This window comes from Dermacentor silvarum, chromosome 7, assembly GCF_013339745.2.
Source record: "Dermacentor silvarum isolate Dsil-2018 chromosome 7, BIME_Dsil_1.4, whole genome shotgun sequence".
Classification (NCBI taxonomy): domain Eukaryota; kingdom Metazoa; phylum Arthropoda; class Arachnida; order Ixodida; family Ixodidae; genus Dermacentor; species Dermacentor silvarum.
The window spans coordinates 6750029-6773376 of record NC_051160.1 but is presented as its reverse complement, the minus strand read 5'-3'; the positions used below and the strand labels follow the sequence as shown (position 1 = coordinate 6773376).

Below are 23348 nucleotides of genomic sequence, written 5' to 3'. Positions count from 1 at the left end.
TTTCTATAGTGAACTTAGTTATAAAAAAATATTATTTAGGTGCTGATATCGCGATAAAAGTTTTAGATGTACTTCGTTACATCCATATCGAGGGTGTTGACTCAATGTGACTGCCTTAGCCTGGTGAATTTCCCGCTAACATATTGTCAGGTACATAGAAGGTCGTAAACGCTCGCTACTCAGCTTTAGCTCGAGTCTGTTCAGAAGCATTAGACTCACAGTACTGGCACAAAGCACTTCTTCCTTGTGTGTGTGCATGGTGGCACAAACAAAAGGTGCTGCAACACTCAACTGTTCGTAGGCGTCATCCCACTGGCAGTACAGGGCCTGGATGTGCTTCAATGGCCAAATCAAAATCTTCACCGCAGCCGCTAGCACAAGCCGGTGGGCTTTCACTTTCACTTCCAACAGGGCGTCGCGGATATCGTGCAGTGAAGCCAGCGCCACCTGCACCCACACACACACACCACACACACACAAAAAAAAAACATAACTCGGGCTGTTGTACAATGCCTGCAGAATAGTTATATCAGGAGGGTTTCTGCACAGGACAGCACCCCTGCTGTCTGATGTATCGTGTGACAATAGGCCGAGTGATTAAATAGCTGTTTGCCTTATGAGAAAACTGCACAAGAAAGATGTACCTAACAAGTGTGCTAATGACTCGAATGGTTGGTACATTATTGATTGGTGAAGAAGAACAGCATTTTAGAGTGAGACAAGCAGAACAGGAAGAAAACAAAGTGTCTGGTGTCTCCTGTCTTCCGTTCGAAAGTACGTTCCTTTATCCCGCACACAAGAGTTGCTGCAACTTGTGGCTCAGTTGTTTGCCAAAAGCTAGCCAGCAAGTAGCAGACACTTTTCTACATTGCATGCCCAAGGAGATCACAAAGAGATGCTGACAACAGCAGCGCCTGAGCTTTGGTGTGTGGTTATTCTAATCAATGGCTTTTTTGTTCAATTAATAACAGCTTTTTGGTTAGAAAATATGCACAGCTTCTCGTGTGACATGCAACAGTGATGCTTCATGAAAGAAACTTTCAAGAATTTCTGTTTTAGTGAAAACATCTTGCAGTTTGTCAAACAGCAGTTCTTCAGAAGGGTATACAATATGGCTCACTCTTGAAGCAACCAGCTGCATGAATGTGACTAATTACTCAGGTCCTTACTAATGTTACTTAAATTTACTATAAATCTGTTCGAAAAAAAAATTCATAAAGCTAAATGAAAACAAACATCTATAGCAAGAAGAATAAGGGGATGGATGAGCAATTAGGGACGGCACATAATGCGAAAGTAAAAGCATCTCCGAAAGTAACTAATTAAGAATACGAGCCATACAGCTAGGGTTGTCTGATACCCTCTAAGCTCAAAAGCGTGCCACAGAGCCTTGGTAGATCAACACTAGGAAGAAAAAAAAAATGCCCCTGTGCACTGTGTGCATTCTCACTTCCTCGTAAAAATTTTTTTCCCCCATACTTGATACTGTTATGTCATGTTCTAATATTATATTGTTTCCGTTCTTTTTTACATTCTTGCTGTTATGTATTATTCTGAGTAAGTTCCCTATTGTTCCTACTCCTTTTATCATCCTTTGTAGGGCTGCATTACGTAAAAACAAATAAACAAAACTTCAGCAGGAACTATCGGTACATGATTGTCAAATTCAGTGGTTGCTTTCCGGCTACCCTGCTGTGTTCCTCATATTTTCTTTGGACCATGGCCCCCTCCGATGTGCATGACATCATCAAATGTTCCAGCCAATCACGCCCTCCTCCTCTGCGTATGTGCTGCACTCTCCTTGTTCTCCTCCATTGTGTTAGAGCCATCCGCCAACAATGCAATCCCCGGAGAAGTAGGGTAAACAATGCTCTAATGAAGGGGCGCAAGACAAGCACAGCAACCCCCCTTACCTTGAGTTCCTGTGCTCTCCGTTCGACAGCCTGGAAGTCATACAGCGGCATGGCACAGTCTCCCTCGGGCATCGCCATTGGGTGAGGGCGGTTGACGAGCGCGGTAAGGTTGCTCAGCTCTTCGCGAAGCGTGTGAATGCTCTGGAGCACGTCGGCCTGGCTCGACGCACCTTTCGGCATGGCCTTCTCGTCACTTGTCGACCCAAACTCGAACATGGCCGCTGCTGGCGTCCTGCAGTTCCCTCACCAGGGCCTCCCACTGACTGATGAGCTCTGCAACCAGAAGGTGACGATGGTTTTCTTTTTACAGTGAAGCTGTTTATGGCTAGGGTTCCGTGGATTTTTCGTGTGGGTAAGCAAAATCGCAGGTCCCGCATGAATGCACTCGTGCCACTGCCTTCCACAGCTGGCTCGTCGGCGTCCCTCGATATGTATTTTGAGTAGATTATGACGTTTTTCACTGGTCGATCTGGAGCGGCCGCCGAAATCCTGGAGCGAGCGCTCGCAATTCACCAACCCTAATCTGCCAGCGGAGAGCGAAAATGCTCCGCGCTGGATCGTACCGGAAGTTCTGCGCACACACATCACAAAAATCAACTTCCGCTCTGCATGTTTATATGGCCCCCAAGATCGCCGTCCCCCACCGAGCGGAAGTGACGTATCCTTTCGTCCTATTTCCGCCCGAATCCGCGCCTCGGCAGCGGAGGCAAGTGAGAGCGATCCGGCGCGGAGCGAGTTGATCCGAAACGACCAGTGAAAAGCGCGAACCCGCTCCAGATCGACCAGTGAAATTCGATTCGCAGCCGTGGAGCAAGAAATCTTGCTCCAGATCGACCAGTGAAAAACGCCATTAGTTATCAATAGGCACCATTTTCAAATGAGTACACTCCCAAGTAGATAATAGAGGTTTCTCAAAAATTTGCTGCTGTGCAGCCTGCATCGGCCATGTCTACGTTCGCACCGCCCTCTCTTTGTCTGCGTGCCAAGCTCTTGCATATCTAGTTTCCTTTCCTTCCGCTCTCCCGTGGTGGAGGTATATAAACAAACGAGAAAGACAAGTGTCGTTCTCCATTTTGAATTTCACTTCCCTTCTGTTGCAATGGGGAGGCCGCATATAGTCCGGACTATATGCGGTCGTGTGCTAAACAGCTTTGCCGGTCATCCACCTTCACAGAGTGAAATGGCTCATTATTTTCTTGTTTTGCTTTCTTCAAAGGTCAACATCAGCTAGTACATAAAAATGTATGTGCACCAAGACTTTGAAGTTCCTTCAAGTCCTACCTCACATTTTCATAGAAAAGGCTGTTGAATGTGGATCTTGCTAGCTACCCGCAAACAAAAACCATATATCTCTCGAAAGCGTACAACAGAGTATGTGACCTTTTAAAGGAAGATATTGAAGAGAAAAGTGCAACGCCGTAAGCGTCTCTTACAACAGAGGCCTACGCCGTGGTATCGTAGCGCCGCAGTTCGAAACGAACGCCGCGCGTCGTGATAACGCCACTTTCCGCTCCCTGGCCAAACTTCCGGGCCACACTTGCCTCTCGCTCCGGGCTATCGATCGCAGCCGGCGTTTTCCTTGTCGTCCCGCTCGCGATTTCACCGAGGCAACTCGCAGCCACTGGGAATATACTGACCACTCGACACCACGGGTTGCGTGTGTAGTTTCCAGCCACGTCGGTCGACCGCACGAACCCGAAACTGCGGTCTGAAGCGCCTCGCGCCAGGCCTCGCGCACGGGGAGAAGACACCGTCAGTCGGCCAGACGTCGTCGTTGAAGGCGGAAAAACGAGGCCGTCCGCGTCGTCGATGCCAGACGCGAAGAGCGCGCCGCAGGAAGCCGCCGTCGGCGTGGGGAGCCGTCAAAACGCCACCAGGAAGGAGAGGAGTTGCTGGAGAGGAGGAGAGTGTCACACGGCACTCGTGCGCCGCGCACCTGGGCTCCCTCCTCCCACCGTACACAGACGGGCGTACAGTGGGTTTGTGTTCCGCGTGCGCGCGGCGTTCGTTCCCATCGCTTTGGTTTTGCTGTGCTGCAAACGCTCGGGAAACCTCCCCGAAGGTGCGTTGCTCCGCCGCGAACCGCTCGGCCCGGAGAGGTCGCGCAGCGGTTGCTGCCCTCCCAGGCCTGTCTCGATCGCGCAGTGACGGCGCTGTCGTCTTCCTGCTCCGAATGGCGGCCACCCTCGGCAACGAGAGTTGACTGCTCGCCAAAGACAACAAAACATCCGCTGACGTCTAGATCGCGTCGCACCTCTCTCGCAAACGTAGCCCGCATCTCTGCCAACGCCGTTCACGTGTAGCAGACGGTGGCTGTGCTGCTGAGCACACGGTCGCGGGTGCCGGCCGCGTTCCGATGGGGGTGGAACGCGCCCGTGGACCGCGCTTAAAGAGAAACACTTTATCAGCTTCGACTGATAAAGTGTTCTTTCAAAACTACATTTTCGTTAATTTCGCAGTAGGAGGTCGATTATTAGAAGAGAAAATGAAAGCCAAATGTTTTTTTTTTCTTTTTCTTTTTTTCATGTCGCGACGAAACCCCAGCACGCTGAAGTAATTTCTCGTACTGTGGGTCCTTCGTGTTTCGCAGTAGAAGTTCTCGAAAGTTGCCAAGTTCAGTGTTTGGCTCCCTTAAAATGCAAATTAGCCGATTTTAACGACAACAGAAAGTTATCCTGGCAGGTGCAGACGCCGTCATAATCTATGACGTCACCGGTAGCTAGGTCGGTATTTTGTAACGATGCCTTTACGGTGCTAATGCCTTTTCGCGCTTTGTCAGTGGTCAGAGCGACGGTTCGCTCGCGTTATCAACGGGATCAGCCGTCCGTGAGCGGTGGATGATAAGACTAGTATAGAATTAAGTCATAAGGCATCGCTACAAAATACCGGCCCTGTCTGGTGTGAGAACTTCAAAGTGGCGGTGTTGCCATCCTTCTTTCGTTGTTGCATCGTTTAAGGCGCACCAACCCTTCTGCTGCTCTCAGGGCAACAGTGCCGTTCTGCATACTTTTTTTAGGCTTTTGCTGATATCGTTATCGGATCTAGGGTTCAGCTGTGCCGATTTTAGGTAGACAGGCATCGCCATCTCAAAAGGCCTTTACAGTGGCGCACCGACCGGTGGGGGGATGTTTCGGGTGTTGTAGCCCCCCCACCCCACGCGTCCAGCCCCACCAGTCCAACGTGTACGTTCAGTGCTCTGTTCACATTGTCATTGCAATTCAGGAGGTGGCTTGAGGTCGAATTTTCCCGATTAACAGAAACACCCTATCACCGTCTTGTGTTTATTCATTCACTCTTAAATTACTTTGAGTAAAACGCTGAAGAAATAAACATCGTCATCATCTTTGGGTTAATTAAAATTATTAGGCATTTTATTTGCTGTTGGATCCATCTGGCTAAAACAAGGAATTGCATATTATGCAAAGTGCTTGCTTCTCCCCACTTGACAGAGATCCTGGGTGCGCTACTGGGCCAACATTTGCTCCCAGCAATACAGTCGGGAGGAGTACTGGATGTTTCACACAATAACTACTAGAGGGAACTCTGGCGCTGCGCCACCATGGGAATGATGGGTATAGCACATGGATTTGTCTGATCTTCGTGCTTGTGGATTCAGACGTTCTTGCGGCTTTGTTTATTCTACGCTTTATCTGCCTTCATAATTTTTAGAGCAATCTATACTTTTCTAAGCGCAGAATACTCTGCGAACACGCACAATTGATCTCCACAAATCGCAACGGTTCAGCTTGTCGAGGTGGCCAAATGGAAATGCGCCAAGCCTCTCACCGCGAGAAATTCATTAGGGCGTTTCGATGCATGCGCCCGTGGCGCAATGGTTTCAATATCGCTATAGAGGTCTTTATTTAATTATTTATTACGCAGTACTTTGCTGAAAATTACGAGTTCACGAAGCCATAAGGAAGACGTTTTGGCAATTCCATGTACTGCCCCGCTTGCAGCTCCCGTTGAATTACTGTATATACTCTAGGCTCCCTCCAGTAATTAGAATTGTACCACTTCTACGCTGCATGCCTCACGTTGCAGAAATACACGCGGCAATATTGCAGTGTATAGGAAATGAAGCACAAGCTAAGAAAAACGACACAGAAATGCAACAATTCAGCACCGCATTCCTGAAAGAAACTAAACACGAATACAACCAAACGCACAATATACCTTTTCCAGGGCGCCCAACTAAATAATGCGTATCCTTAAAGCAGCTAGAGGTGCATTCGAAATGCCTCGCTCGACAAGGGTATATACGCACGATGGCCCACGGCGCTACAGCATCATTTCTCGCATCCCACGCTGCGCATTATACAAGCCCCTGCAGATCACGCTGACCGCATTTTTTTTTTTTTTTCAGCGAGAAAACGGCGCGTCATACGTGGCACGCGACGGCCGAAACGCAATAAAACAATGCGTGCAGAAACGCATGCCGCTGCGCGTGACTCATTGCTGCTGCGAGAAGAATAAAGGAAGAGCGCGCTCGGCTCGCTGCAGCTGCGACGCCAATGCAAGGAGGCCTCATCTATATACCGAGGGACGTCAAGCTGCATTAGCAAATTGCGCTTTTGCCATATAGCAGTGCCGTCTATTCAAATACATGTAAAACGCACAAGCGCTTTTACGTATGAGACAACCCCTGGATCGATTTGAGTTTACGGGATGGAATGTTTTTTTACAAAAATTGGCTGTGGCTTAACTCAGTTATGCCTGGGTGTGCGTAGCGAGAGGTACGGTTAATCTTATTGTTTAGCTTGGTTGTCTCTACGATCATATTTATAGCTCTCGCTACAAAAATTGGCAGAAATCGGTAAGATTCAAACAATTTAAGCACGCAGTCAGAAATCCGTAACTCTGTACCAAAACAGATGTTGCAGTTATGTAAATTGCATGTTAGACAGTTGGAGCATCTAAAGAGGCCCAGTGTGACGTGTAAATATAAAGCTTCAAAGCTAAACATTCGGCAGAGATCTGCCTGGTTGGGGACACTAACTGAATTAACGACTGGAAAAGAACTGCAACCAAAGTTTGTTGTAAGAAACCCGACGTTTGGGAGCCACACCAGCTCTTTATTCTTCAGGGGTGAATAATTAGCGGGCATTATGATGCGTTTTTTTTTATTTCTTATTACTTCATTATTATCTTTCTTGGGAGGGGGGGGGGGGGGGTTCGACAGGCAGCGGAGACCTTGCGCAATCCCTGGTGGAATAAAGGTCACGTTTTACAAAACGTTGGTTTCAAATCACTTGCTATGACCTAAGACAGCGGTATGCAAAGGCGCTGAACGGAAACCTGTAGCTCGGTTGCAACTCAAATTGCCGCATTGAAATACATGTAGTAAATGCTCGGGTCTCAGACGGTATGATTTTTTTTTAGATTTTTTAAAGAGGTGTGAATATTTTATATTTTTAAAGAGTTCTTTCGACGGTTTGGGGCCGGCTGGAAATGTTATAGACCATCGGGTCCCATTCCAAACGCGGGCTTCAGCAATAGGTAACGTTGAGGCAACATGCAGGACGACATGTACTGACTGCAGTGACCGCGATGACAGTTGACTGAACTGCTGCTGTCAGTCAAGTCAAATAACGCCCGGTTATTCTGAAGCAGCTCAGATGGCTTGCGGATAAGGACAGAGGTTAGAAAGAAAGAAACTCGGACTCAATCTCGCCAAAACGAGCACACACGGCGCTGAAACAAACATTATTAGAAAGACTGACAGTTTGAGCGTTAGTTCCCAGTCTATTGCGCTCACCAAGTGAGATTACGTACCTAAATCAGTTTCTAAAGGTTTGCCACGTGCGCCTTGTGAATTGTTAACACGTGGCAAGTGGGTCATCCATTCTGTTGTGTTGATAAGACGCTTTTGTTTGTTACCTCCTCTTTCTGCGCACGCTTCGCGTATATATAGTCCTTGCTTCCCCAACAGACGTTGGAAGTGTGTGTTGTCTGTGTCCCCGCTTTCTGCGCTATGCCATTAATTACCACCTTGCCCGAGACTTGTCAATCTGACGTACATAGTCAATCTGATTCACTCGCTCGGCTCAAGAACCTTGAACCTGCGATTTACCGACTCAGGATCGCCGAGTAGGGCAGAGAGCGACGGAACCCCGCAATGCCTTCTGCGCATGGTTAAAGCTCGAGCAACGACGGCGCAGAAGGGCGAATAACAGGGGACGAACACAAAAAGCGCCGACTACCAACTAAACATATTCATAAACGCATGACCGTCAAGTGGAAGAAACGTGGAAACAATCATGAGAATTATGATTAACAATTGTGCGAAAACGAAAATAAGCCTTTGGTTAGAAGTCTGTGCTGTCCCCTGTTATTCGTCGGTTTCTGTGCGGTCGTTGCTTGAATATGGACTACAGCCGTCCTTATACCCCGTTTCGGAACTAATAAAAGCCGCTCTGCGCAGACGCTTTAGAAACGTCGCGTTGCATCAAACGCATGCTGCCGCGGATACAACGAGCGTATGCAAACCACGATACAAAGAAAAGCAAGCAATGCCGAAGAGGCAAGAACAACAGCCGCGGGTCACGCACCACCGTCGAATGGAGGCCTCGTCCCCGTCTGTTCTCCCTCCGCAATTTTCCTTTACACGACCGCAGTGTCGTCGCCACAAGGCAAGCTAGCTTCTCTTTTTGATCACGCGACTTCGTCGTCGCGCAAGCGAGGCATGATTCGGCCCGAACCTTCCCTCCCACTGCAGCTTCGCGCACGACTATTTTTGGGTCCGCCGCGGGCCGAGAGCGCTGTTGCGAAGAGCGGCCTTCGGCGACGGAAATACAATGGCAGAGGCGTGAGAGGCAAACACTTTGCGCGAGTTCAGCTCGAAATCCTAGTTCTGCAACAATTTAGAGTCGTGACTGATTTCAAACCCCTAGGCCATCACACTTATATACCCGATGACATGACAATGGTGGAATCATCATTTAGCGAGCGCGCAATTGTTGCCGCGTCACCTCTCGGAAGACGAACGAACTAAATCGGTGGCGAACACCTGGCTATTTGCTCGTAGCGAGCGCATTTGTTTGCCAACCACTTACAGTAACTACTACATAGCGCCAATAAATATTTCACAACAACTGACTGAACCATAAAACAGAATTCCACGAGCCTACGAATGCGGTACGTGAAAAATACACCGTTTTCCAAGTCAAAGATAATTTGTATCTAATTTGTGACTGCGCCGAATTGCGACAGGCAATTAAGTCCACATTGCCGGCCTGCAATTTTTGTCACAAGTGGCTTCGAACCTTTTAATGAGAAGCACAATAAGGCCGCCACTATAGGCACCCCCCTATATTATATGAGTACACTGGACACACATTTTCGAAGCTGTAGAAACTACGTCAAAGGATGATATCCGGGTCAAACCGGTAGATGTGTGAATTCTAGATTATCTAAGCGCAAGTACAATGCAGATAAGTACAAACAAGACAATCTGGCCCATCGCTGTGCAAAGCACGTCCCGGTGTTTGAAAAATGCTGTGTTGTTCAGAAAGCAAGATAACGGACGACAGGAGGAAGTATCGATGCAGATTTGATTGACAGACTTGGTGAGCAATGCGTGAGCACCCCTTCCAGCTTTCTTCTTGACAGGGAAAAGGTGCTTCTGTGCAAGATGCAAGCTATTCGTGCTATGTCGACTATAAATATGCGCCCGCAGACAAATAAAGAGCAGTTGGAACTTAAAAAAAAAAAAAAATAATGACCCTGCGTATGTCTCAGCTGTGTTCTCTCGTTTTACGCGCTGGTATCAGATGATCATGAGCAACCAACTAGCCTAATTTCCGCTCCAGTGAAGTCGGGGAACGCTTAAAATAAGTTGATGCCAACACTGTTCTCAAAATTCCTTATCTGGCATCATCGACACCTGAGACTTGTGCGACAGATATGTGTTGGCATCAGTTTTCCCCTGCAGAAGGAGTGGCGTCCGCCAAGCGCGCTCGTATGGATGGATGATATATGAGCGTCGCCATTGAAACGGGCCGGTGGGTTGGGCCACCAAGTTTTTCTTTTTAACACGATAGCGTTTAGGGTCCCGTGTCGCAGAAAATCCGGCGTCGGCAACCGGCGTGTGATCGCTTGTAACGGAGAAAATCATCCAACCTCATCGACCGCGCAGGCCCTCCACGTGGAGCAAGGTTTTGGTGAACAAAAATTGAATTTCTCACAGTGAAATCCGTCAGCAAAATGGTAAAGTACGACTTTACCATTCGGCGTCGGATTCGCCGTCGGATTGTTTACCAATCGGCGTCGGATTGTAATTTCAATGTACGAGAAAACCTAATTCTCCTACGAGGAAACTCGAACACAAACCCCTTTTCCAGCATTTCTACCAGACCTGCGCGCGTTGGGGCAATAGCAAATTAATAAAATAATTTAAAAAAAAGGTGCTAGGGCCTTCACATTTTAATATAAGACCACTTATATTCCCCTGGAAAAACGTCTTTCCAGCAATGCATTTCAGTTTAAAAGTGAAGCCGACGTTAAGGGGATCGGTGTAAGCTTGGTCTTTGTGAGCTGGCTTTCTCACGTTCAGTGTTGCAGTGAATGAAGCCTACTTGCCGTATGCGAACGATGCGATGCGAATGGGTCTCGATAACGCTATCGCGTTCTAGTTCAAGTTTATTGTTTGTTATTGCAAGGCGAAGCTTAAGCGTCCTTCAATTTTTCTTCTTTCTTATCTTTCCTAATGTCTTACCTTTCTTTTTTTCTTTATTAAACAGACATAAAATTCCCAACATCATACTTTCTGAACCACTCTCAGCAATATTGTTTTTGTACGTCTCCGCTGTTTGTAAACTCTGTTTCAGTAGTTCTGTGCAGCAGAGCCAAGGCTACGTGACCATCGAGCGCAGATTCCTGCGCACTTGGCCTTAACAAGTGGTCTAGTAAGAACATGTTTACTCGAAGGCTTCTCTGCATGTTAGAGCTGCGATATTTTAAGGTGATTTTGCTTCGTTTTAAAGCGAATTTAAAGCTCTACTATGCAATGTCTCGCAAAATCATTCATCACGTCGCAATGATGTTGAGCCGCCGGAGCATGTGTGGCAGGTATGCGCACTGCGATTCTCCACGCAAAGCGAGAACACTGCATCCGTAACTTACAAAATACTTTTAAAGGCTAATAATTTCACTCGCACGCGATGAGTCGCCAAATACGACTACCGTAGCGTTGCACCACGTCGAGAGAGATTGGTAAGGGGAATAGTCTTCGGAGATGCTCCTGCCGCTTCCGCGCGGCAGCGCTCGCCGCGCTCGACTACAGGGTGCGGAAGGACACGTTCAAGATGTGTTTGCGCTCCTGATTGGTCGAAGAAACCTGCACCTTCCACAGTGCTACACGGAACTACTGAAACAGAGTACAGTCTCGCCACTTTTCTGCCACCAAACCTTTGATCACCTTTTTCATGCTTACTTTCCCCCTGCTATCCCTGAACCCAAGGGCTTGAAGGAGGCCCGCGGAGTTTCAAGGAGGCCCGCGGAGCCTAAACTGACAGCTGGGTAGATACCTCCCCATTCTAATAAAACTTGTTCCTTTGTTGACATAGCTTTACCGCAGCAAGCGCATGCTTCTTCCTTAGTGTATACTTCGCTTTATAACTACACGTTTTAAGATCCTGATTTCGCTTCGAAAAGTAAAGAGCTTCCCTTTGAGTTATCATAAATTGTTTCTTCCCTGATTTCGTTTTTTACCTCGCAGGTAGTAAACTCATAGCCGGATTTCTTTCCGTGGCCGCCATCCAGGAGATTGTCTCGGCTTCTCTAAGCTTTCATTACAGGGTGCTTACAGGGTGTCCCAACTATTATGCACCAAGATATAAAAATATGCAAATGCCACGTAGCTGGACAGAACCCACGGAATGTTGTTTGCCGTCGCTTGGAGATACTCAGATTATTTTTTGCATTCCACCTAATTACATATTTGGCTTAATTATTCAACTTCTCAAATATTATAATTACATTACAAGTGTCAATGGGAAAATTGCAGAGCAACATGAAAGACTCCCGATACAGCTTTCTATTGCTCAATACCTCAGGTTGAAGGCGAGAAAGCACCAGTTTGACATCTAAGTGCAACTAGTATTATTATTAACCCAGTATTATATATATATATATATATATATATATATATATATATATATATTTCTTACATGTTTTTCTGTGTGTGTTTTGTCGTAGGCGACGGAACAAACACGAAAGGCGATGCTGAATTTGCTGCGTGTCATTTAAAGAGGTCATATAGTATATAACCTGCCTGCTGCGATTGCGGTCGCCACGCTGTGGGACTTCAAAGGTTGGGGGGGCTGCAACTTGAATATACCAGCGAGACGCAGGCGTCGACCCGCGTGGCGTCCCCAAGGTTTCATAAATACACGACGATAACATCTTCATTTACGAATCCTGCCAGACGAAACAACACGCTCGGCTGGAGAAAAAGAAAGGACCAGTATCTCGATTCAGACATCTACGTCGCTGCAGTGGGGATACGCTGCGGTCGACCGACCATGCGCGACCGCGCACTGCAGATAGGTCTTCGCGAACTCGTCCGCAGTGGAACTAGCCCTGCGGTTACGTATTTACATGTAGACGCGAGCGCAAAGAAGGAAAGGTTGACGGCAGGTACAACCGCCAGTAGGATTTACGGGGCTTCGCATTGTCTCATTGCCAGCGTTCTTCTTCGAATTACAGGCGTCGGTTGGACAGAGAATCTTCCGGCTCCATTGTTGTGGTCGCAGGGGTCACGTGTCTGACAATCCTGAGGGTGGTTTTACACCTGAGAGGGAGAACCTTTAACTCAACAACTTGTCATGCGGAAAAAGAAAGCAACAACCCTGCTAAGTGAATTCGTCCAATACTGAGACATTCTTTGTCGAAGTCAAATTGAAGTTTATATGTAACTGTAATGGCAAACATTTGATGAATTTCGAGCGGCCAATGATGGACAGCCAATGCGCCAACGCGGTGATTCTAAAATAGAAAGATATGCTCGAAGAGAACAGAACCTCCGCAAGCGAAAAAATTACGTATGCGTGCAAACAAGTGAAGTCATTGCCTCTGAAGAGCAAGAAAAGTATTATTATTATTAAGCACAACAGCAACGACGGCGACAACAGCAATATTCAGGTCCCACACACTGTGGGCACGAATGTTATGCGACGCATTTCGCAGGCTATCCAGCATCGTTTGGGGTTTCGCAAAACGTTACCAGCTGCACCAACGCGTGAGGCAAACAGTTGCGTGTGTGATGATGCGACAGCACAGCAAGACGACGATCGGCGACGGCATGCTTTCTACTCCGGCCATTGGACACACGAGTTTATGAGATGCCGATCGATGGCATGACTACGTGTGATACACACCGTGCGAAGCTATGTCATCTGGTGTATGGCTGGCATTTGTACTCCGGCGAAGAAACGTCGAACTCCGTTCGATCTGGACCGATCATGAAGGCGGTAAAATAGAGAGCTTTTAGCTTGCCCGAATGCCTCACCGTTTACGGATTACCGTATTACTGGAGCGCGGTAGACGGCAGATGATGGTGATTTCTAACGGTATCCTTCAAAACGGGGCGGTGACAAATAGTCACCTAGCCTGCTCGAGCTAATCAGGTTTTATATGCATCTATTGCAATCTAATATTTCGCCCATCTCTCGTTGATCTTTTCTCTCCATTAAAACATACATCTATATATATTGTACAGTTACCTATGCCTGCAACGACCCCGGTCCCACTGATCTCTTCCTTCCTTTCTTTATTGCAATATGAATTATATGGACACTGCAAGCGCATTTCTGCCCTCACCGTGATGTTCCGTGTAAAGTCGAAGGGCGATAACACCGTCGGCGCGCGCCGTATGCTGTATGTGCGAGTGAAAGCGCGCGAGGGGAGCCGCCGATCACGGCTCAATTTGGCGCCCGAGGGAAGCTGATAGGAAACGTCTTCCGTCGTGCGAAAGGCCGTGGGGGGATGGGATAGGGGGGAGGGAGGGGGGGCGGCGTTGTTCTCCGACAGCAGGCGGCTCATACCTTTGTGCGTGCGGTGTTCTCGTCGCTCAGTTTGCGTTGAAGAGATACACAGCACGAAGGTCACTTTGCTCGCTGCTGCTGCCGCGATTCCTGACGCCAGCGTTTTGACAGCCAGTGTCCGCGGTCGTCGACTCGTGTGCGCGCTGACACCATGCTTGTTAATTTAGTCAGTAAGCGACCATTTCCAAGTTTATACGGCCGATAAAACTACTTATTTCGTATAGCTGTCTACTAATTTGCTATCGCAATGGATGCTTCTCCTTTCGGACGAAACTACGGCTTTTTTCTCTCTCACCAATAATCTAAATGTATCTGGACTGCGATGCTCCCATCTGCTTTGAAGCCCAGCGATACTGGAAAGTGGAAGTTGCAGCTCTTACTAGGTGAATATCTTGACATTCCATTAAAATGTGCCGAGTTGTCTCCGGCCTTTTGCTGCAGCAGACATATGGCTCATCCTACTGCAGATCATTTGCTGTCCTCAGGCACCTCACACCGCCTGGCACAAGGAAGAACCCAGTAAGTCATCCCCCGCGAATAGATTTTCCGCCTCCTCCTTCCGATTTTACTCTTGTAGTGCTTGTAAACCTCCATGGACTGTTTTGTTCCCGTCCTTTGCATCCAATTTGCCGTCCCCGTTTCTCTCACTGCCTTTTTGATGACTACGGGTTGTCCATTTGCATTTTCAATTACCCCATATTTGGTTGCCAACTTTCTTGACCTCTTCCTCTATTCTATGTCCATGCTATTGAGGTACAGATATGTGTGCCCTTTATCCGCCCATTTCTTTTCATTCACGTTGCTGAGCCTTTCTTTAAAGCTTCTTTCGCTCTTATTTTTCTGACTGAAAAACAGGCCCAACCCATGACACGCCTGCACTGCCTGATTTCTGGTTTTACTGTGAGCACACAATACCAATCGGCCCACTTCGTTTAACTTACAACCCTGGTAAGATCTCCGATTTTCAGCAGAGAATAACATTTGCGAATGCTAGCGCTGGCACCATTATTCTTTCCACAAATTTCTCACACCACCTCATATTTATTGTAGCCCCCAAATGCTCCGTTTCATTATTGCTGCATTCCGCAATTCCGTTTCATTCTTAGATTACCTTAGTGGATGCAGTAGCTCTGCTCTTCATTTATATTTATATTGCCTGACCATGGGTATGACTTATTGCTGTTGAATTAATATTACATCACTATTCGTCTCTTCATTAAAGATCCTAATTCGCAACCGTCTGTGCTAAAATTAAGGCCTATAGATATGTCGCTTCTTTGATGTCGCATAGCTTCTACACAGCGTTAGCTGCTACGAGGAAAGGAGTGGGGAATGTGGGCTGACCCCAAAGGCAGCGCTGTTAACACAGCGTCTCAAAGCACTCACGAGGCAATTATGTGAAAAGCTGACGCGTGATACACGCACCATACGTCTCGGAGCTAGTCGGCTTTGGCATGGGAGAAGTATATGCATGCAATCGTGGCCTCATTAAAGGAGCCCTGAACCATCCCTCGGGCTTGATGAGAAAACCCAGTCCGCGGATAGTACACGCTGCTCTGAACATCGCAGCCAAAGTTTGCAGTCGTGCACGGCGCGTGGATCTCGCAAGCAGAGCGCGAAGTCTCCTTTCTCTCAAGCGCTCTCTTTTCAACAATAGCTCACTCTTTGCTGGGCGATTTATTACGCAATCATGGAGCAAGAGAAAAAAACTAGCAGGCCTTGTGCGCGATGCCTTTTGTGTAGGATTCGGCCCACAAGGTTGCCGGACCATTCGTGATTGTTTGGCACGCGGAAACGTTTAGCGGCGACTGCCGTCACAGGCATGGAGACACGTAGAAGTACTATATAACGGGTGGTTTTCCGCTACCGGGCGCTTCGTTCTTCGCTTCACAATTTGCGTCACAATTTGCGTGAAGCGTTTCATATTAAGAGAGCTACGGACGATTACAAGCACGGTGTAAGAACAATAAGGAGAGGTGCTGACACTCTCCCCCCAACGCGCGCGAAAGCGCCGCTCGCTTGCGTCCAGATTATGTTCGGCTTGGTTACAGCTGGTTCGGCGCCGTCGTAGAGGGCGCTGCGGTATGCGGTCCCAGCCTCGGCGGGAAGGCGTGTGCTTCGCTGTCTTTGTGCGCTTTGTGCTTGCATGTGCGGCCGTGCTGTTTTGAAGGCACACTTTTTGTTCACGCGCCTTTCATCATCTTGTGCTAGTGTATTGTCGCCACGGGCCCTCGACCAAGGTGGAAGCGGTCTTCTGAGGGTTTGAAATGGGTGGAAAGTGCTTCGTCACGAGCTGCAATTCTGGAGACCGAACTTGTGCGGAGCGTGTGCCTCTATTCAAAGCGGTCGTTTAGAGCAGTGGCGCCGTGCAATTCCGAGGGCAGACAGAACTCTAATGCCTACCGACCACGTCTGCGCCAAGCATTTTTCAGGTGATATGATATCGACGACATATTACGCGGAGCTCGATGGAAGGGTGCTACTTGACGCGCCAAAGAGGCCTGTTCTGTCGGCAAATGCAGTTCCCACCGTATTTCCGAACTCTCCAAAGTACCTCACACGGTCAAGAAAACTACGAAAGCCGTCGCGGAAGAGAGAACCTCCTGCGCAAGTACCTAAGCGACGTCGGCCGAAACTCGACAACATCGATGCGACGCAACCTGTGCAAATTTCTTCAGCCACTGTGGTGTCTGTCGGGCCGGAAACAGCCTTAGAGCCTCCGGAGAAATGACAGCAACTTGAACTTGCCACGCTGATGTCATGCCAGGCGCTTAGTGTTTCGACAAACACACCGCCTCGTAATGCTGAACGAAGTGAAACCAAGGCAAGCTACTCGCTTCACGTGTGCTTGGGTGCTCTTTTTGAGAACACGCCTAAAACACCTTGCACGCAAATTTGTTTCATGCAGGTTGGCAGCACAGGTTGAGTTTGTACTGGAGATGGCACCGCCACTACTAGTTTATTTCATCCTTCTAATCCAAAGTGTATGGAACCAGATGAACGCCCGGAAGAATTGGAGAATGAACTGCGCATCACACCTTGCTTCACTCAAGATATGGTAGAGTGTCAGGTAAACTATATTGCACACACTTCATAACTGATGCGCTGTTCTGATTTTTTTTTTCGCCATTAGTAGCACTTACTCTGAGCTTTATTAGCCCTGTCATCTTGTCATATCTCACTCTATAGGCATTAACTACATTATTACGACATGAGCTACTCCATCAGCCTCTATCATTAGTTTTGGAACCCAATGTCTTTTTTTCACAGTGTAGTTGTCAGTTCTGTTATTCAGTGCACATCACTACTGCGAAGTGTTTATCTGAATATTGTAGCTTTGCTTCTTATATGAGAACGATCATTTAACCTCCGGTGTACAATGTTTTTGTCCAGATTGGCTGTCCATGTTCTTTTGATGGTGACGGCACATCCACCAGTTCCTGTCAACTAAACAACATGAACAAGAGTTCCGCCGTATCTGTACCTGATTTTTATATTTGTTCCATCTTAGCTAATTATTTTTTTTTACAATGCGCGTATGTTGTGTAATTAACGCTTATGTGTTTTTATTCCACATTTTTGCATTGTGGGAGTGTATGAAAGCCTAAGCTTCTGGAATTGTTATCTGCTGTTAAAATTATTGAGCTGCTTCATGCACAATTTTTTAAAATTCTGGTGTCCTTGCAAACTAAAAAAAAAGTGACATTATTGTGTGGGGGGTGTAAGTGTATTTATGGACAGGGTATAGCATGCACTGCCAAATAAGCCTACATTCTCACATTCTCATATGCACTTAAAAAAAAAGTCACCCCTTAGATCCTGCAAGAGTCACTCGCTCCCCAAACGACGAAAGCCAAATGAATAATATACACAGTCTATGTTAAGTGGAATTGAAATTAAAAAAAAGATTTCACAAGTAAACTGTATTAGTGATATTGTAATATAAGATAAAACGCCTGCCTTCGTCCCGCCTGATAAATTATCTTTTGAAAAATTCCTTTACATAGTATGTGCTTTCTCATCATAGGTTCTAGCCATGAACACCCACTTTGCTCTAGTGCGTTGCATATCGCTAGCTTGTGCCGTTTCATTTCTTAATTTACATCGCGCCCACACTGAATGCGCACGACGATGCTTGAACGGTTTTCTGAGTTTGAATTTTCCGGTGCAGTCACTATTTTCTTCTGATCGAGGGGTAGCACGTGGGCTTACGCTTTCATTTTTTTATGCTTGTATGCATGACTTGACTAGATCGGCCGCAACAAATTGTGCGCGCGAGCGGAATGTGAGGGGACGTTAAGTGCTGCCCGATCGATCCGTGTTCACGTCATTCACGCCCTGCACAATATACGTTCATGTTAGCAATGCATTCAGCCTGGTACACTTATCACCTTAATCTGAAATAGCGAATTTCCTTCGCGCTTTGAGTTTTACTGGCGCCACTATGAACGAAAATTTAGCGGAGGCAGAGGAATGCCAAGCCGCCGGCGCCGCTAAGCTGGGACCGCTGGCCGCGGCGCCATCTATCTGCTCGCAGCAGAGCTACTTGGTGCGCCCGCGCGCGGCCGAACATAATCTGGACGCTCGCTCGCGCGCAGTGTCAACACCTATAATCTGGACGCACGCGCCATAATCTGGACGCTCGCTCGCGCGCAGTGTCAACACCTATTTTTTTATAAATATTCTTACACCGTGATTACAAGTTACCCTCCTCCCTAGCTATGCATTTCCTCCTCAACTCGCTCCCCGAGTGATCGGGGCTAAGCTCCGCCTGCGCTGGCTCTACGTCATGCTGTGACGTACGTTGTCGTCTATTTCCGGTTGTCTTGGAGCCAGAGCGCGAAGGCTCGCCAAGCTCTTCGCTAGCCGCCCGGCCGTCGATCTCCAGCGAGAGCGATCAAGCAGCGTGCGTTGCGAGCGTTCTGTCGCAGCGCCGAGCGTGTCCAGTATTCCGGTAACCACAGGCGAGCTGGGTGTTTTGAGGGATAGCCAGAGGCGTAAACTAAAACCCCTCCAACCGCTGTGATGAAGGAGCTTCGTAGACGTACGTGAGCGGTCTGATCGGCATGCACGGTTCAGCCTTCTGGTGGTGCAGAGGACCAGCCAAAAACAGAGCTAATATTCCTGTAAACAAGTGTAAAATATTTTAAACATGACATCGTGTTCAAGATTATGCTCCAGCCCAAAATTTGAGCCAGCAGAAATGTAGAAAAAAAACTTGGCTACTGTTATATTAGCTGTTTGTTTGGTTGAGCTTTGTGCCGGCAGGTGGCTGCACCGTGCAAGCAGTTCATGTTTGAACCTCCGTTCATCACGTAAAACGTGGTAAAGCGGCCAGTACACTTGCGCTTGTGTTTACTTGAATACCCCGGACACGCTAAACTGTATTGTGGCAAACTTTCGACGTGAAGCGACGGTCGCAAACGCGTAGATGCTGGCGCCGTTTCCGATGCGCTGCAGCCAGCCACTCCACTCGTCTGCTGCCTTGCAGCGGGGCACGATGTCGCAGCGGCGCACGATGTCGCAGCTTGACATGTCGCCGATCGCTGCGTTTGTAGCCCACAACGCAACAAGGGCGAACCGTGGTGTTCGCGAAAAGAAAGAACAAGACCAACACTGACCGCGCAGCTCTCGTCAACACGGAGCACATTCTAACACAAGCAGACGACACTTGCTGTACGCCGGAAGTGCTTTTTGTGTAGTGATACATGTCCTTGTGCATTCTCTTTCTGTTACTTTCTTTTTATAGAAACAAATTAACTAACATCTAAACTATTACGAACAGCATTTGTTCACTATAATGTTGGAAAAATTATCGATGACGCGCCTTGGGCAGCCAATCGGATAGCTGGCCGAGTGACGTATTCTGGGCAAACGCGTCATCTGGGCACAAAGATCAGCTGCTTGGCGTGCTGCAATCGGTAGCGATGTACATTTTTAAAACCTTATAATAAATTACACGCTTTACGTGGAGCGCTTAGATGCATCAATTAATGATCAGAAGGACCTACTCTAACGACTCAGTACGTTTGTACAAAATCGTCAAAATCGTTTCAGGGTCCCTTTAACACCGCAGCTAGAGGAGTTGCCAGCGCTCTCCATCTCGAAACCCATCCAGAATTCCCTAGCGTGGTCTATTGTTTCGTCAAATCAGCTGTTTTGCACCTTAAACTGCGGTGCGTACTTTCTTGCTAATTTTTGTCCAGCTGTCTTGCACCTAATGACCCTTTACGCGGTGATCCCGTGGGCGCTGCTATGTTTGACCACGTGGTGACGCGTCCATTGCTTGCACCAGCTGCCTCCGTTACCTCCGTGTTTTCAATGGATGTACATGACGCCCGGTGCGGCTCAGGAAACCTCTGTTTCGGGAGATATCGTAGACACTGACACGGTGGACGACACGAAGCTCTGGCCACAGCTTCAGAGGACATGTAAAGATGCTTTCAGAGCTCATTAAGCTTTGTCTAAACGGCGCAAGTAGCGTATATGGCGCTTCTTCTAAAAGCGAGGTTAAATATGCATGCCAAGCTATCCGAACTTCCCGCTTATGAATGGAATCAGGATCAGTGTGTTTTGCTCTTTGTTCTTTATTTGGTAGATGCTTTGAAGCAGCGGCTTGTCACGTTTCTGACTCAGTGAAGTTCGTCGGTGCGGTCTCCCCAGGGTAAAGCTCCCTCCATCCACGCGCCACCACCACCTGGTCGGCGAAAACGTGTATGGAGGGGTTTTACGTCAGCGCAGAGACCCCAGCTGCGGCCGAGACCATAGCCGCGGCACTAGTAATAAAGCAACAAGACAGGGTGGGCAGGGAAGTTCATGTCGTTACGGATTCGCAACAGGCCTGCCATAACTTTACCAACGGACGAACACCGCTGCTGGCGGCTCAGATTCTAGGCCCGAGGCTGCAAGAATCGCATCAAATCACGTGGACGCTGGGCCACGCGAGACCGGAGGGGAACTAAAGGGCGAACACCTTAGCTCGAGCACTAATCAACCGAGCGGGGCAAAACCAATCGTCCCATCAATCCCCACCCTCTACCTTCGTGCCCCTGCGACCGCCTCGAGATCCAGCGGCTCAACCGCAGGATTTATCCCCCCCTCACAAAACGCTCAGCACTGGAGAGGCAGTAGCTCTCAGACTTATCCAGACTAACACATTGCAAAACCTACACGGATACAGCAAAATGTACCCACAAACATATCGTGGCATCTGCCCCTGGTGTGCGGCGACACACGCCCTACACTCTTTCACATCTCGTGGGGGTGCGGGGGCAAACCTCAACACTTAAAGACGCCTAGCATGTCATTTGAGCGGTGGGAGGTATAGCTGACTGGCGATACCCTGGCGGGGCAAGAAGCTCTCGTCCAGCAAGTTCGTCGAGCAGCCATGGCCAGTGAAGTCCTGGAATGAGGAAACCACCCGCTCGACCTCAAGAGCAACAACCTCGGTGGTCCAAATGAATGTTTTCTCTCTCTCTCTCGGTGCGGTCACTATTTGATTATTTTCTGCCTAATCACTCGTGGGTGTGCTCAGTTGCAATAGATTTGTTCTTGCTGTACACAAGGCTTGGAACGTAACTGTTCTGTACTTTGCAATGGCTTATAGCAAATATGTATTACCGCTAGTAACTCGGTTACTCCTGTGGACCGCCACGAAACATTCAGCTTCGACCACTCGTGTGCGGTCGGTGTAGTCGCTGTCACCCATGCTTTGGTGCATTGACTGAAGTGTGTGCTCATTCACTTATCCGTGGTGCGTTGGCGATAGTGTGGGCGTACGTTTGCGTGTGAGTTGGGCTAGATGCGTGTAGACAACGTGGGAGAAACTTACTATGTCAGGAAAAGCGTAGCTACTATCTTTGTCATCATTTAACGAGCGGTGCTCACTCTTGCCGATGTTCTGTGGTTGAAATCCTTTCTTTGGAAGTTAGCGATAGAATGCCGGCGGATGAGCGAATTTTTTTTATAATCAAGGAAAGGCCGTGTATCGTGAAGGGCCGGCAACACAGGCAGTCATTAAGTAGTAGCGGTCTGTGAACTGGGTCACACGGATTTATTTCATTTCTTAATATGCCAGTCACTATTTTTGCAGCCGACTACGGCACACGTCTTCCCTCTACCAGTCCACATTTTGCAGCATGAATAGAGCACAATGTGTTAGCAAACACCCAGTTGGATTTTCGACAGCTGATCGCACAGAAGCAGGGCAGAAGTTGCGTGAGCGAAAACCCAGTTGCATTTCCGACAGCTGATGATACAGAAACAGGGAAGAAGCGGTAATGATCTCGTATTCATGCGCTTTCGCCGAGACAACGTGCTGCGCGTGACCTTAGCGGCTCGCCGTCGAAAGCGACATCTCGTTTCTCGAGAACAAACTGCTCCGCGAAAAGGATGATGTGTTTATGGGGGATACTTTTCTGTCTCGTCTTCGCTTAGTAAAAGGTTCTGCTGCGGGTCTTTCGTTGAGATAGAAATAAATAGCATTAGCCTGCACTCTAAACGCCGAAGTCGTAGCCTTTCCTTCAGGTCAGCCTTCCAAATAAAGGCCGAAATCAATAAAAAATTCGCAGTTTCGCACGAAAGGCGAAGCCTCAATAGTAGACAGCTATACGAAGTAAGGATAGTAGTCTTATCGGCCGTATAAACTTGTAAACATAGGCATACAAAGTAAATTAACAAGCATGGTGTCACGCACGCACAAGCAAACATGAACACATCTCACTCAATGACCGCGTTACCTCGCTGTCAAAACGCTGGAGCAGCAGCAGCAGCGAGCGACTTGACCTTCGTGCTGCATCTGCCTTCAACACAACTAAGTGGCGAAAACAGTGCACATTGTAGATCGCTTTCAAGATAAGGCCCGCACCACACACAGCAGCCGACGTCGCTCCAAGCTGCCGCGTGCCCAGCCTCCGCAAGTTTTAAAAGAGACAAATGGCGTAGCGCTGTTTCCTGCATACTGCGTCAGGGCGCGCGCGCTTCTATGGCGTTTTTGCCGCTCAAACTTTTCATGCAGAAGGACGCTTGAAAATAACTCTGTCCTTGTCCATTTTATAGCTTTCCGCCAGATTTACCAGCCATACAGGCTCCAAGTACATACATGAAATGGCCGAAAACTTCGTCAACTCGAAACCATATCACGAAATTACTTTGTTAGATCGCGAAATAAAAATGCAAGGTTTCCAATGGAACTAAGATTGGGAAATAAAAATAATTCATTACATCGCAAATTTCATTAAATCGAGGTTCGTCATATTGAGGTTTAACTGTAGTTGGTTCATGTTATGTCCTGTACACCAGTGTGTCTGTCATTCATGTTGTGAATTCAACTAACCACGATCCTAAAGGTAATCAGTGATGACCTAGGTTTTCCTGATGAATGTACAAAATT

At 47.9% G+C, this 23348-nt stretch overlaps 1 protein-coding gene across 1 annotated transcript in view; it reads right to left on the bottom strand.

Annotated features, from left to right (window-relative positions):
- LOC119458425 (uncharacterized) overlaps nucleotides 1-23348 on the bottom strand; it is a 129676-nt gene that overhangs the window by 67769 nt on the left and 38559 nt on the right. The window contains exons 12-14 of the mRNA XM_049670856.1: nucleotides 2128-2186; nucleotides 1914-2069; nucleotides 220-447 (exon numbers count right to left, since the gene is read on the bottom strand). Coding sequence (XP_049526813.1) covers nucleotides 220-447; nucleotides 1914-2069; nucleotides 2128-2186 — 443 coding nt within the window. The remainder of the gene's footprint in view (nucleotides 1-219; nucleotides 448-1913; nucleotides 2070-2127; nucleotides 2187-23348) is intronic.